Here is a 14,578-nt window from a genome sequence, read left to right as displayed (position 1 = left end):
ACATATACATATGTATGCAGAAGGCAGAAGCATTCCCACGCTCCGCGATCGGCTTATGTATAAGCGTTAGATCGTATTACTGGGGCGCTGGAGTGCTTACGTAGTTTTTGGTGGTCTTTTTGTATATTTGTATATTTATATTTATTATGACAAAGTGTCACAATGTATTGACGCTATGTTATACCCAAGCATTTATGGTATTTTTAGGGTAGATTAGTCCAATATGCTACAACACATCCAACGCCAGTTTAGCCCAGTTCCTCGACTATCAGATACCCATTTGTCAGTTGCGAACAATAATTTTCAACAATTTGTTGGTATATGGGTAGAATAGGTGTTCGATAAAGGTTAACCAAAAGCGAGCTTTTATTCGATTTCATTGGACAATTTAATGATCAATAGCCTAGATAGTAATCATAATCATATTCTTGTATCGCCGGTGGTGCAAAGCATTTCTTCAAACTATTCACAAACACCTCTTCTTTTTTCTGATTAGAGAACTTGTAGGCATTCTTAAGTTCATTTTCCTGATGCTGGTAGAATCGGACACATCTCTTGCCTCCTTTTCTTAATGATATTAGGGATCTGAGCGTGTTCAAGCGCTGAGTAATGTTATCTTCAAGCAATTGGCGTTGTTCATCGTATACTTTGAAGTAACCTTCTGTGTCCAACTTTACTTCAAGGTTACTTCGGGCAGCAGCGTTGTTTACTTTTTCAATCCACCGGGAGAACTCCGCGTTTCCGGTGGCTAAGTATTTATACTTGTTTACAATATTTCGAAGTCTCCACGTCACCAGCCTTTCGTGTTCATCATATTCCTTACTACTAAGGGCTGTGGAATGTATTGTAATTTCCTGTCATATTAGAGGCTGATATCTCAATCTGGATCTGCAATGAACTCACCAAAGCCCAGATTCGCCAATACTAAGAGTGCTATTATCTTCATTCCGCTAACCAGAAAAGTCCACTAATACAGTTATTTTGAATGTTGTTTATTTATAGAGTTAAAATAATTTATAAAGAAGTGTAGCAAACCAATTCGGCAAGCTGGATAATTGTATACAATTGATTTTTTACACTCTTCGAGGATATGCAAAGAAAATGCTAAATAAAGAAGATATGACCTAGATGATAGATATATGACCTTTTAACCCAACTAATAAATTCGATACAAACGTGTTATGTTAATGATAGGCGAATAAAAGTTAGCAAACGATTCTATCTTGGCCTAACAACTAAGTTGTTTTCCATACAATTCGGACGGATGTGGAAAACTGAGCCGCGCTGTATATGGTGTTGACTCAACTTGTCGATCATGACCTGGTGGACTTTACCTACCGATGACAATTCAACAATTCATAAAATGAAAACATTTTTCAAAATTGAGTGGTCATTTTGTGGTGGAGACATGTGCGTTTATATCTATGAAATCTGCGTATTTTATCTCAACTTTCCATCTATTTTAGTTTTTCGAACCACAACGGACATGGCTAGATCAAAGACGCTAGAATAGCTAGAATTATTCTAGTGTCTTTGGCTAGATCGACTCGCCTAGCGATCCTGTTTAAGAATATATCCATTTCAGCTGTTACATAATTCTCAACGAATCAAGTATACCCCCTCTTATTCTACTAGTAACGGGTATAATAATTTTATAACATTTGTAAATAAATTTATGTAGGATTTCTTAATTCTTATAACCACATGTTTGTTGTACATTTTTAACATTTACTTAATATTTAACTGCATTAAATGTAATCGATGTCACCCAGCCAAGATGCATTCAGAGCAATCAGCTTTAAATGGACCGCTCAGCTGCCACGCCCCGATCGGCCACTATCCTTTCCGTCATGACCCCAAACCGGGGGACATCAACATCATCATTATCATTACCGTTATCATCGTTGGTCGGCTGGCATTTCCGCTGGGCTCGAGAGTTGGCCAAGGGCCATTACAGAAGTTGACCAACTTTTAATACCCGCACTGGCCATGTTGCGCATGTGTAATCCCATTAAAATCCAATAAGTTAAATTATTTCCATTATTATTATGTGAACGCACTTTGTCGCCGTCCGTCCATCAGCTTATCCGCCCGCTCCCCCTGCTCCCACTCTTTTGTGTCCTGCGTGATAACTGTTCATGTGGGCGTTTATCTCTCCTGTGGCTTTTGTCCTCGGCTGCCGTTTTCCTCCTCACCTCTACACTTGAAATGTTTTTATCGAACTTCCCAATTTCATTTCGAATTTAAACGCTATTTTTGATATTTTCGAAGACTATTAGAAATAAGTCTGCTAATGCGTTTTCGATTTCAAAAGAGCGATGGACACATTCAAGAAGCTAGGCGGTTGTTTCCGAATTTAACTTCAATTGCTCATAACTGACGTCATCTATTACGAAATTTAAATTATCTGCTAATTTCCAATAAAATACTTTAAAAGTGTATGGGTGATAAGCTACTTGGTTTTGGGAATATTTTCAAAATCACTAGAGTCATATAGTTCGCCTGGTTCCCGGTCTTTCGGATTTCTTTATCTATTTATGATGTACTCTTATTAGCCAAATTCTTATTATATATTTCATATGTATTTCCATAAACTTTGCCAACGTCTGTTGAAGAATTCAATTTCAGTGTATTGAGGTTTTAAAATCCGACGGCAGCACTTTTGACCAATATCTGCAACACTTCAAATTGTGCTGGCTGATTCTGTTTCATCTGCTGGTCGTTGTCCGAGTGTGGTCACGCCCCTCATTTCCCGCCCCCGTCGTTGGTCCCGTGTTTGTTGGTCATTAAATTGCATTACGTTCGTGCAATCATAATGATTGCCATTGCCATTGCCGTTGTTGTTTCCATTGTGTCGAGTAATTTGCGTATATTTTTTAATTACTTGAATGCTGGCTTCGAAGCTTAAGTGCGGCTGGGGTTTTGATGGGACTTAACTAAGAAAATAGATATTTCCGATGAGCCACCCTCTGAAGATTCTGGGTAACAAGAAATGCATTTTGATATGTTAAGCTGAAAATCAGATGAAGGCTAAGATAGTTTAAATAGTTTAAATATTAATAACCTAAAGTTCAGTTTGTGAACTAAGAGTTTGTTTTGCGTTTGTTTTAATACCAGCAACTATTTTTACCGGCATCCCAAATAAACCAGATACAAGCCAGAAATCCCTTCTTGAAATATTCCAATAAATGGGTATTACATGGAATTGAGATAACTCAACTTTCATAACTCGCTTACAATGGCATCGTTAATGGCCAGATCCACTGGACGGATGCAATCACCATCAATATCAGGCAATCAATACTCGATGAGCCAATCGAAGGCAAACCAGACCATAAATGCCTGTGAGCCACTTGAAAGCCATCAAAGCTGTTATCTAATGGTATTCTTAAACTTTTTCTGCTTATTTTCCTTTCTTTCCTCATTTCTGCAACCAAAAGGGTCCATAATTAAAGATGCAACGCATAATGGAGCTCTAATGGCTAATGAATGGGGGATTGGGTTGTTTTAGGTGGCTTGGGAGGATTGTGGAGATTGGAAAGCGGAGGGATTTGGAATGCAAGATGCCAGACGGTGTAAAATTTGCATTTTTCTCCGGACAGGGCAACCGCCGCAATGGCAATGGAATTCAAAATTAACTCATTAAACTTGACGGCGGCCAACGCGTCGTATACGTAATGGGCCAAGATCTCGCCAAAGATTAATGATTTTCCCAGTGACAGCGAGAGGTGGAGAGATGGAAAACGTGCGATATACATCTCCGGGCTGCCGAGAATTTTCATGCAATTATTTCCATATCAACTTCAATGCGGCGTGAAAAGTCTCGCGATGAGCAGGAGCAATGAAAAACCGATTTGCTGTTGTGACAATAGTAATTTTTCACTCGCTTGCCTTCATTGTCCGAGTTAAACTGATGGTGCCACTGGCACTGCCATTGACACGGCCACAGCCACTTCCTCAACTCCGGCTCCACAGTTCCTGAGATAATCAGAGGTTCCTCGCCGGGGCTTTCCTCCTCTGAATTTCATTTAAATGATTACGGTTTTCCATTTCCCTTTTCGCTGCTGCCGTTTGTGTATTTATTTTCGTGTCTACGGCTGGCGACCATCACGTGAGGCATACATTTTTCATCAGCCGCCCGTCTTTCGGGCATATTTTGCACTCCATTGGCAACTGGTTCGAGGGATGACCAATTGGCTTTATGACCCATTGCGACACACTTATTTCCTCCCGTTTATGTTGGTTTTCTTTTACGAGCCTCTTTCATTTTGTTAATCAATTTCTGTTTGCGTATTTCTTGGCGAACAGGCCTAAAACGAAGCATTCGAAGCATCCAATAGTAACTTTCAGCATTTACACCCCAAACCGATTCTTTGACTCAAGCTAACTGTTTGATAATTTTGAGCCTAAACTTATAACTTTGACATTTCAAAACTATGTTTGGATTTGCCTCTTGAAATGCATTTTTAGTCCGGGTAGGGTAGCTATAGTATAGTTCAACTGCCTGAATTATTTGGAAATTCAATAAGACTTAGGAAATTTAATTGCTTGGAAATATAGGAACCTATAATGCAGAAAGTCTTCTCTGTTATTTTACCTCTTATTTTAAATATGCTGATTGCAGAGTAAACTCCCATATTAGCAATCTATTATACATTAATACTCCAAAGTTTGGTTTAAAATCTAACTAATATGAATATAGTTTTACTTGCGGTTTGACTTAAAACTTGGCACGCATCAATTATGCAAATTCATTTTTCGTTTTTTTGGCCTCAACGCCTCAATGCCCCCAAGTGTTTCGAAACGTTTTTATAAATTCATTAGAAAATAAGTTTCGTGTAGACCCAGTGTCCTTTGGATCCTTCACCTCCCGCATAAAATGGTTAGAAACTACAAAATGGTGAGTTGGAAGTTTAGTTAAATTAGGCTAAAGTGGTGGGGGGACAAAAATGGGAAATAGTTGTGCAAAAGTTGGCACGTAAATAAATTTAAAATTTGAATGTTATATGAAGGAATGGATGGGTCAGTCGAACAAAATATATATTAAATCTAGATACCACTGATAACAAACACTGCGCAAATCTGAAATATAGCTTAAAACTAAATTTCAATTACTGAATGATGGGCACTTATGAAATATAAATAATATAATATATAAATAGGATTCGTGACCGTACCGCAGACATGATACAAAAGTAAGTGCAACATTTTTCGAAATGTCTGCCTGTCCAGAGCGACCGCATCCTGTCCCTAAACATTGGACCAAAAGCCAAGGATCGAGGAGCGAAGGACCAAAGCAGCACATGAACCAGGACCAAGGACCAAGGACGAAGGACCGAGGACCGGTCTCTGTCCCGGTGATGGGGCACTGAGTAATATTTATTATCACAAAACATTTGTGCAAATGTCCTGCTCGCATAAGCAACGGCGCTGTCGGCCAGTCCTTGGAGAACATTTATCTTATTATCTTTGCATATAGCGGCGGCAGCAGCAACAAAGTCGCATAAATAAGACTCAGCGCGGCAACAACAATGCGATGATGAGCAACATTAGGCAAGGACAAACAGCGCAGGACGAAGGATTCAGCAGGGCTCAGGGAAAACCAAAAGTCAAGTCAAGCCAACAGACCGCAGAGACAACAATACAGGGGCGGAAAGTTGAAATTTTTGGCAAGGCCTTGCCCACATGGCAGTTGGGGGGAAGGCGACAGGGGAGCAGCCGCAAAAGTTGCTCATACGCCCCGTGTCCCCCATTTTGTATTTGATTTGCTTTGTTTTTGCCATAGCACACACTGGCACACATGGCAACTTTCTGCCTGTGGCAGAAATTTTTTAATTGATTAAAGCCGCATTTGCATTGCAGCTTACAAGAAGCTTAACAATTTGCGTGTTCCCCCATATTATTTTTGGGGCTTTGTCGTTTATTTGTTTTTATTTTTGCTTGTTGTTTACTTTCAAAAGCTGCAGCTGAATGCAATGCAACTACTGTAATTAAAAATATACACCAAGCTAATGGAACTCGTTGGAATGTACACTTTGTATGAAATATTTACACAATTCCCCAATTCCTCGACATATTTGTTGGCCTTGGAAATATAACAAAATACCTATATCTAATGTGGAATATTGCAATGCTTTTCCAGCTGTGGAAAATGTGTGAAAAATAAATATTTTGCTGCCCTGGTACTTGTGCAATACTTATACAATTCAGTTAGCCAAGTTCTTATCGTATAATATGAAAATGGGGTTATTACAATTGCTACTCACTTACTGCGTGTTTGCATTACTATGCGAAACTAAATTTTTCGTTTGATTTAAATAATATAACTATAACTAGAGAAGCAATATTTACGGGCTAAACTTTTTTTTTATCAGTCTCTGTGACATTTTTTGAGCCAAAGCACCAAGAACGGGAAAAAGGTGAAAAAACGAAATAAACAAATGGCTTCCCAATTGCCCACGGGGATTGCAGCTCTCCTGGGTTTCTTGGCTGGGCCTAAGCCAATCTGCTGCAAATGGAAAAATAATAAAATCAAAAGGCCAAAGAGAAAGGCTGGCCGTAATAAACCGAAACACCAAAAACCCAGCCAAAGGGGCCGGCGGAAAATTTCGAAATAAACCAAACGAAAAACTTGGATTCATAATCAGGTCGAGAAAAAAAAGGATACGAATCTTAAAGATTGTTTTAGGTGTTTCCCACGAGTGTTCGCATTGGTTTTTGAATCATTTATCATGTACAGCGACTTCAAGTCTCTTTGGTATAGATATGTTTTAAGTTTATTTTGCGCATATTCAAACAATGCATATTAGCATCCTAGCCATATTTATGCAGTCCCGAAACCTCGGGCCAGCAACAAAAACACCATCAACTGTGGAAAAACCAGCAAAAACAGGGGACAGGTCGGTCGCATGTTGAACATGCAAAACATTTGGCCATTTTATCAGCGTTTCTGCTTACATTATTATCATTGTTGTTATTGCGCCATTTTGCCAGATACGTTTTCGGCATTTGCTGTTTTTCAATATTTTCAATGCTGTGGTCTCTGCAGTAATATAATATTCACAATGCTGAGAGTAGCCTCAGCAAAGTACTACTTTATATTCATTTAGCTACAAATATTAAAAGATACTATTTGCGATACTATTTAGGTATTTAAAATAATGTTAAATGCTTGGAAATATTTAATACTATCATCATTCACAGTCATGCACAAATAAAATTGGATCACGAGGCTTTTTCGCTTAACCTTACGAACAAAGAGAATAAAGAAAACTCCTCGAATTTCCGTCAGTTTTTGACTGTCTTGACTGTGTAGATTTTCATTTTGGCTAATACTGCGTCGATTTTTCCAGCGCCATTCGAACGATTTCCATTGTCAGTTGTGTGTTTTGTGTTTGCTGCGCTTCGCTACTAATTTTTGCCGCATGTTCATGAACCAAAAAATTGCTGTTCCCATTGGCAATCCCGGGTGCCACGCCCCCTGCATCGCTGCAGTTTGGCCCCCTTCGCTGGCGTACGCGGCGTATGCGTGTTGGCCAACTTGTCGCTTTTGTTGTTGTTGTGTTGTGGGTTTTGTTGTCTGACAGTTGGCAGGAAAAATATTAACGATGCCACAACGCTTTTAAAACACACATTCCTACATCCACACAGTTCGTCCTTTTTTTCGGGTTTGGTGGAAAATATTTACTGTGCTTTAACCGGTATTCTCGGTTGGTTATGTTCCTGTTTTTTCCGTTGTCGTTCGCACAGTTTTCAACTATTTTCGTAATTGCGGCGCATTGTCGCTGCCATTAGTTTTCCCTTACTGTTTTTCCCTTTTCACTCGGTGTTTATGGATCTTTTTTATATTTATTTATGTTTGAAGTTGGTACTAACTATGTTTGAGGATTTATGAATTTATTTTCGGCGCTGTATAATTGAATTATTTTTTAACCGCTTCCCAACGCAATTTTCCAGTACTCTTGCCATATTTTTATCTTTTAAAATTGGCAGTCCGTTTGGGGCTCACTCAATAGCCCACGAAATCGATGATGAAATATAGCAAGTTCTCAATTTTGCCTTGTGGGATCCATACTCAGGGAGTAATTGAAATTCCATCGTTCTACCGATAAGGGAGAACTGAACCATCAACGGACGTTGGGGAAATGCACGATAAGTTCTTCTGACGTGGCCAATCATTTGGCTCGAATCCGCTCCCCCCCCCCGCCACTCCTTTTCCACCACCGCTTTTCTACGTGTTTCGCGTTGCAATTTTCAGCTGAGCTCATGTGCAAACGAGCAATTTTCGTCAGCCCGAAAGAAGAAACTCCGATGCAGCCTGAGTTTGATTTTGAGCGGCAGATGCAGCTTGCATTCAATCAGCAAAGCTGATCGACAATTGAATGAAATGCGATTTGCGCCGACAGGACGATGCAGGACCCTCAATATTCTGTCCTCACTTGCGTATTCATTTTCCAATTTGGGCAAGGGCATCGCGGACTAATTGGTCTCGTTTTAATGGGAGATAGTAAACTAGTCTGTTCACTTCTGAGCTGCACAGGAAGGAATGTGGATAAATAAGAAGCTGATATTTTTCATAAAAATAATAATAAAAGTAATAAACACTATCAAAGATTATCATCGAAATGAATTTAGACCGAAAACTCTGATCCTAATAAATATATTTTGAAAGCGATTCCTCCTTTTCTTCCTGTGTAATTCCTAGTGTAACCCGATTTCAGAAATTCTATCGAGCCCTCGCTTCGAAACATTCGACTGTCGTCTTACTGGGGATCATGTGAAGTTTTTCTGGTCACTCCGATGGAAGTGCACTCCACGCAACGGCTGTTCATCCTGCTCTGCTGCAGTTGCTCCGCGATGGCCGCCAACGCAAAACTGCTTTGAACTGGTAAAATGCTTTTAAGTCCTGGAGCGCACTAGGGTGCACTGTGTGCACTTACAATTAGATAACACTTACAATTTTGCTAAGAGAAAAAAAATTCCCAATAGGTCTAACCTAATTTTCCTGTTTATGTGGACATTGTTTTTTTTATTAATAATTGTACTATTTTTATTCATTTGAGTTATGATCTTAGCTCGTTTGATAGTGACTACTAAATGCACATGTAGGACCATAAAGTTTTCTTATTTAAAGATAACAGACGAACAAACAACAAAAAAGAAATATTTTCAACAAGGAAAAAGTGAGATTTTCCTGTTTCTTTGTAGTATTGAATACATCATAGAGAGATGCTTGGTAGTCCATAATAAATTAAGAACCTTTCAAATAAATCTAAACTAGCTTCATTTTTATTTTGTGGGCTGTAGTTATTGTGTTTTGTCGTTATTTAATCGATTGCTTAAAGTTTCAATTTTTTTTTTTTAATGAGTGCTTGAATTCAATTAAGCTCCTCTGCATCGGCGCTTTTGCGCTGTGGTCTCTATTTATCTCCGCCCACGTTGCTTTGAAATGTTAAAGTTTTCACATTCTCACATTACGCATACGCCACGTGGGCTGGATGTTTCGGTGGGTGCATGCGTTATTGTTATGGGCTGCGATGCGGTTCATTTGGTTAATGCACCTCATCTGGGTCAGCCTATTATTCACGGTTGCATTGTATAATGACAATTCCTCCGAGTGGTATGCACGTGTGTGTGTGAGTGTGAGTGGGCTGGCGCATCTGTGCATGGACAATGCACATGAGTGTGCCTCACAGGCACCAATGTGTGCGTGTCTTTGTTGCCTTGCAGGCTTTTTGTTTTGGCCTACTAAACTTTCGATGGTGGCTTCGTATCTCAAATGACGAGGCAACCACCTGGAACTCATGCCTTTTTTGACAAGGTCTTACGTTTCAATGATGGCAGAAAACAATAGGTGTTGGTGCAACAACCGCACTAAAGAGCTTAAAATGTTTACGGTACTTAAGTGCATTATATTAACTTAATTCGCAGAGTTGTATAAGCGTGTAATAAAATGAAAAACTATTTGTAAAGGTGGATTCCAGCCAGAGTGTTGTTGTTCCGTTTCCTAAGGAATGTTACTAATGTATGAGAACTCGGTTAACGCAATATTAAAATGGATGGCAAGGGTGTGGAAATAAATTTAAAAAAAAGCTACTAAAATAATAATTAGTTGCCCGCTTGCCTGCTCAAGGTAACACCCTTTTCAGCTTCTGTTGGTGGCACCTCATATGCATTTTTCCCAGCATCCGGCTCATATATCCTTGTTTATGGACGCGGATGAGCGAGCCATTGTGTTAATGAAATTTCCGCGTGTGCGAAAAGGGCTTTCAATAAATAAAGCGCGGGCAGTGGCCAAGTGCTCGAGCATAATTACGCGTTAAAAAATTACAATAATTTTTAATTAACATTGCGAACGGGCTGCACTTTCGACCAGGTAAATGAAAGAAAAATACGAGAGGGCTATTTAAAAAGGCGCATTATGCAAATGCACTTGCTTGCAGAGAAAGAACAGAAACTTTGGGAAAATTGGTAGAAAATCGAGGAAAGTGTGTAGATAAATCCAATTATATAAATGTGTGGCTTAATAACGTCTCAAGCACGAGTAAAACGAAACAAATGTGGGAGAACTAGAGAATCGGGGTCTGCCATTTGGGATTCGGCCGAGATTGCAGCTGCTCGAGGATTGCATTTCCACCACTCAAGAGAAAGTCCTTTTTCCTTTCCTCAATTGTCAAGCAGCACTTTCGAGTCAGCCACGCCCCTCACTAATTTTATCTATTTCTTGCACTTTGGCCAAAAAGCAATTGTCTTAGACAACGTTTCATCATCGAGGCAGACGTCGCCGCCCTCAAGTGGAAAAGGGCGTGGAAAACGGGGCGGTGGGTGGAAAAGCGGAAAAGTGGTGAGGCGCTAGGCGAAGGGCACTTGAGCTTGAGCTTGTTGAAAATCAATTTCTTGCATCATTGTTTGCCAAGTGAAGTGCACTGGAAAATTTCTTCGTAGCCAACAGAGCAGGGCTCCACACTCTGCTCAATCCTCGCTGCGATTTCTCCTGCTGGCTGTATTAAAAATCAACGTATATTGATGCATCGAGTGCAAAGCCAAATGAAAGCAATTAAGCTGCTCAACTTTTCGACTCCGTTCACAGAGCCATCACAGGGTGAAATCAGGGTAGGTGCGGGCAGGGGTTTGGGCCGAAAAAAGGTGCTAGGATGGGGCTTACTGACCCCTGCTGAAGGACGCATTTTCTTTTTGCTGATTACTTTTGGCCAATTGCCGTCGTTGTTGCTGTGGCCCCAAAGCCTGCATCGATGTTGGCTCTAACGAATCGTAATAAAGGAATTAGCCTGGCCAAAAAGTCCTGGTCGTGTGAGGATCCAAAATCTCAGCTTTCCACTCTCTGAAACAATACCTGACATAGTCACTCGGGTCACTCGACTATGGAAAACGGGGAACGTGCTCAAACTTCGTATACAAAATTATATATAACAATACTCGTATACCCTTTTATGAAAGAAGTATATGCTGAAATTGCGGAGTTACGCCGTTTTTCTGAGGCAATTGCCAGTTTTATGCCTAAAAATAATTCAATTGACATTCGTGTAATTTGCCTTGACTAGCCAATAAAGCTTGGAATGTTTTTATGGCTATAATACCGGAGCTCGTTACGCCAAGAGTATCTTATCTCTCGTCATTTGGCTTATCCTTTTTCCAAGGCTGCTTTGTTATTGCTGGCACCGCCATTCATTTCGTTGCACTAATTTGAGGAACACAAGCGCCAATTCCTTTTCGGGAAACAGGCGAACGGACAAATTTGCTCTAGACATCCTGTTCTCAGTGCCTTCCTCGTCTTCTTCCCTTTCGTCCTGGGCGAAAAAGTTGTAATTCTATTTTCAAAATTCGTTTAGTCCTCTGTTTGTGCAAGAATACGTTATTTTCTTTGTGTGCCGAACCCATCCAAAGGACCCCTCCCTGTCACTCGAAAACACGAAATGAAGTTGCAAACTTTTCACTCTTTACTCATTTCTGTTTCGCCATTTTCGTTTCCTACCCTCGAAAAGGGGTTGTATCCTTTTTTATCCGGTCTTGGCGTTTTAGCCTGTTCGATCGAACATTTTGCTGGAAGTCAGATAAAATCTACATCGACAAAAAATACAGAAATAGGATTTTTCATTTGTACAATCGATCTGATCTCTTAAATATAAACATTTATTTGTTTATATATTTAAGGGTGTATTAAATAATCACATTTATTTTAATTTCTGTACATTTTTTGTTTAGTTGGAAACCTTAGTCTAGTTTGGCCATGCATAGATCAGGGAGTGGATTTTCACCAGGTGGTCCCACTGGGCGTTCCTTTGGGAGTTCTGTGGGTGGTTCGGTGGGTGGTTTCCATGGGTGGCTCCATGGGTGGTGCATGGGCACCAGCATCGGTGGGTCGTCTCAACCGCCGTTGTCATGTCATCATCATGTTGATGAAGCAACCGGATGATGAATGGACGTGCGCCACAGTGGAGCTTCAATTGATGCAATCAGCGTAAAGTGACAGTTTTTTTGCAGTCACCCATTTTTTTTTTTTTTTTGGCTCGTTTTTCGCTGTCCTGAAGGTTCTTGGTGTTCTGGTTGTTGTTTCTGCGGGATTGTGTTGCATGTCGCACGTTGTTCGGTTTGTTAGATATCTGCGTTGTTGCTGCCTTTGTTGTTGCTATAGTTGTTGTCACTGGTTATATGACTGGCGGTTTGATGAGTTCGATGCGATTTGCCTTTCCTTTTTTTCTCCCTTTGAGAGGCGGGACTCAGCAAGACGGCTCCAAGTTTCTGAAATTTAATTCATTTAGCACAAAGAACACTAAGTAATTTAATAGCGATTTTTTCGCATGCAAAATGCATTGCCAACTTAGTTTAATGGAATCGGAATGCGAGGAGATTTTTCTTGTAATATTCCAAGTCCCAAATCCTTTATCTACCCATCTTAGTTATAGATAAGTTGAAACCGTTTTTAACTATCGAGGAGATATTAGAGTCAACCCAATCAAATTAACTATTTGGCCAGTCAAACGAACTCCACCTATATAATCAGCTCCATTATCGAAAAGCAGGATAAGCCAGAATTTTTCTTTATATTGCCCATCCAATCGCAAAATATGAAAAGCTTAAAAAAGTAGTTATATTGTTTGACCAATGGTCTTTTTCTGCTGCCTCCGCTATCTGCAGGACAACAAATTCAACTTTTCTGTGCGATATGAAGAAATAGAAATTGCTTTTTGCCCAAATACACGCTAGTGGAAATCGCAATGGAAGCCAGGAGCAAAAGAAACGGGGACAAACAGCAAAAAAAAAAAAAAAAAATGGAAATTAAGTTGCCACAAAGCAGATATTCAAGAGGCAGGCGGCAGTCGACAGTCGGCCTGAATAAATGCCCAAAATCAGCATAATGTAATGGAAACAATTTTTATGACAACAGACCAAACGAATCCGACGTCGGATGGGATCGGATGGAGATGGAACTGGTTGGGCACGGGATGGCACGGGATGGACTCGGAATGGCCATGGCAATGGGAGGATGTTGTCTTCCCGGGGCACTGAATCAAGTCCCTGCTTTCGGATCCGGACCAATGTCAGCGTAAAACTGACAAATTAGCATTTTTTCCATTTTCCGGACCCGCCCATTTCGAGCGACCCGCCGACTAAATATTTGTTCGCCGACCGCAGCTCACAGAATGTGGTATATACGTATAAAAAGAGTGACTGGTAAAATAGTTGAGTTGAGTTATTTTTGCAGCTGACCTAATTTTATAATGGAAAACTTGCGATAAGTCGGACATCGCAAAAAGTGCGCAAAATGGGGGAGGCAAAGGATATGATACACTTACAGATGGAACATGCGGCCCAAAATGGGCTACAACATCAAAATATGGATTCCGAGAATTCCTTATTCTAACTGTTGAATTCAGATAAAATAAAAGGTGGAAAAATAGTCAAGGTAGCATAATATTCTACAATAGAATGGAATTCCCTTCCGCGATTAGGATAATGGATAAATTGGGATAAGCAGTTATCGTAGTCCAGATTCTCCTTGTTAGGGGCATGGGGAAAACTACTGAAAGGGCGACAAAAAAAAAAAAAAATAGATGGAGAAGGAAGGGGATTTGAAGCCGAAGATGATGATGACAGGATGGTGATGGAGATGGAGAAAAAGTCGCTCCCGTCGAATAAATAGCCGCTTGGCCTTTTCATTTCATTCCATTGCATAGAGCGAGCGAGACGGATGGAGCGGTGCGACAGGGAGGGCAATAGGCGGCCAAATAAATCTCTTTGTGCGGACTTGAATTTAATTTCCACATGCTCATGAATAATTTTCAAATTTTCAAATTCAGTAAAACGTGAAGCGTATTTCCGGCGCATACAACCCCAACACCCCCCCCATCGTAGGCAGAATCACCCCCCGCAAGGACGACGTCGGCGACAGGGTCTGGCACTCATCTCAGACTCAGTCCTTTTAGTCCTTTTTGGGCATAAAAAGTTATGTCAGCAGGAAGATATATGGCCATATTAGGAGGGCTCGCAAATCCGCCACCACCATCCACCTGCTGAGATTTTAGCCTTCAAAGTCCTTTACATGAGTTATTTGCCCAGG

The 14,578-nt window shown here is 40.3% G+C and overlaps 1 protein-coding gene and 1 long non-coding RNA gene across 2 annotated transcripts in view, besides 2 other annotated features; one reads left to right on the top strand and one right to left on the bottom strand.

Annotated features, from left to right (window-relative positions):
* Window positions 1-231: part of a mobile genetic element that runs on past the window's edge.
* Window positions 232-343: 112 nt separating this feature from the next.
* CG17472 (uncharacterized protein) lies at window positions 344-996 on the bottom strand. The gene is made up of 2 exons (NM_136196.3): window positions 904-996; window positions 344-832 (listed from the first exon to the last, which is right to left on the bottom strand). The coding sequence occupies exons 1-2, from the start codon at window positions 944-946 to the stop codon at window positions 396-398; spliced, it is 480 nt and encodes a 159-aa protein (NP_610040.1). The 5' UTR covers window positions 947-996; the 3' UTR covers window positions 344-395.
* Window positions 997-1,534: 538 nt separating this feature from the next.
* Window positions 1,535-1,575: a mobile genetic element.
* Window positions 1,576-9,304: 7,729 nt separating this feature from the next.
* Window positions 9,305-14,578, top strand: part of lncRNA:CR44909 (long non-coding RNA:CR44909) — a 42,551-nt gene continuing 37,277 nt past the window's right edge. Inside the window, exons 1-3 of the long non-coding RNA NR_124402.1 lie at window positions 9,305-9,820; window positions 9,990-10,067; window positions 10,133-10,375. This is a non-coding gene — a long non-coding RNA (long non-coding RNA:CR44909). The remainder of the gene's footprint in view (window positions 9,821-9,989; window positions 10,068-10,132; window positions 10,376-14,578) is intronic.

This window comes from Drosophila melanogaster, chromosome 2L, assembly GCF_000001215.4.
Source record: "Drosophila melanogaster chromosome 2L".
In the NCBI taxonomy this organism is placed as follows: domain Eukaryota; kingdom Metazoa; phylum Arthropoda; class Insecta; order Diptera; family Drosophilidae; genus Drosophila; species Drosophila melanogaster.
Note: the sequence above shows the minus strand (reverse complement) of the source record. Positions and strands in the feature narration are given on the sequence as shown.

What these genes read in the sequence shown, in the direction of transcription:
- CG17472 (NM_136196.3), bottom strand. Translation starts at nt 946, where the DNA reads ATGAAGATAATAGCACTCTTAGTATTGGCGAATCTGGGCTTTG. An exon ending in ATTGGCGAATCTGGGCTTTG is followed by an intron (nt 833 to 903) that starts GTGAGTTCATTG and finishes TACATTCCACAG; the next exon opens with CCCTTAGTAGTAAGGAATAT.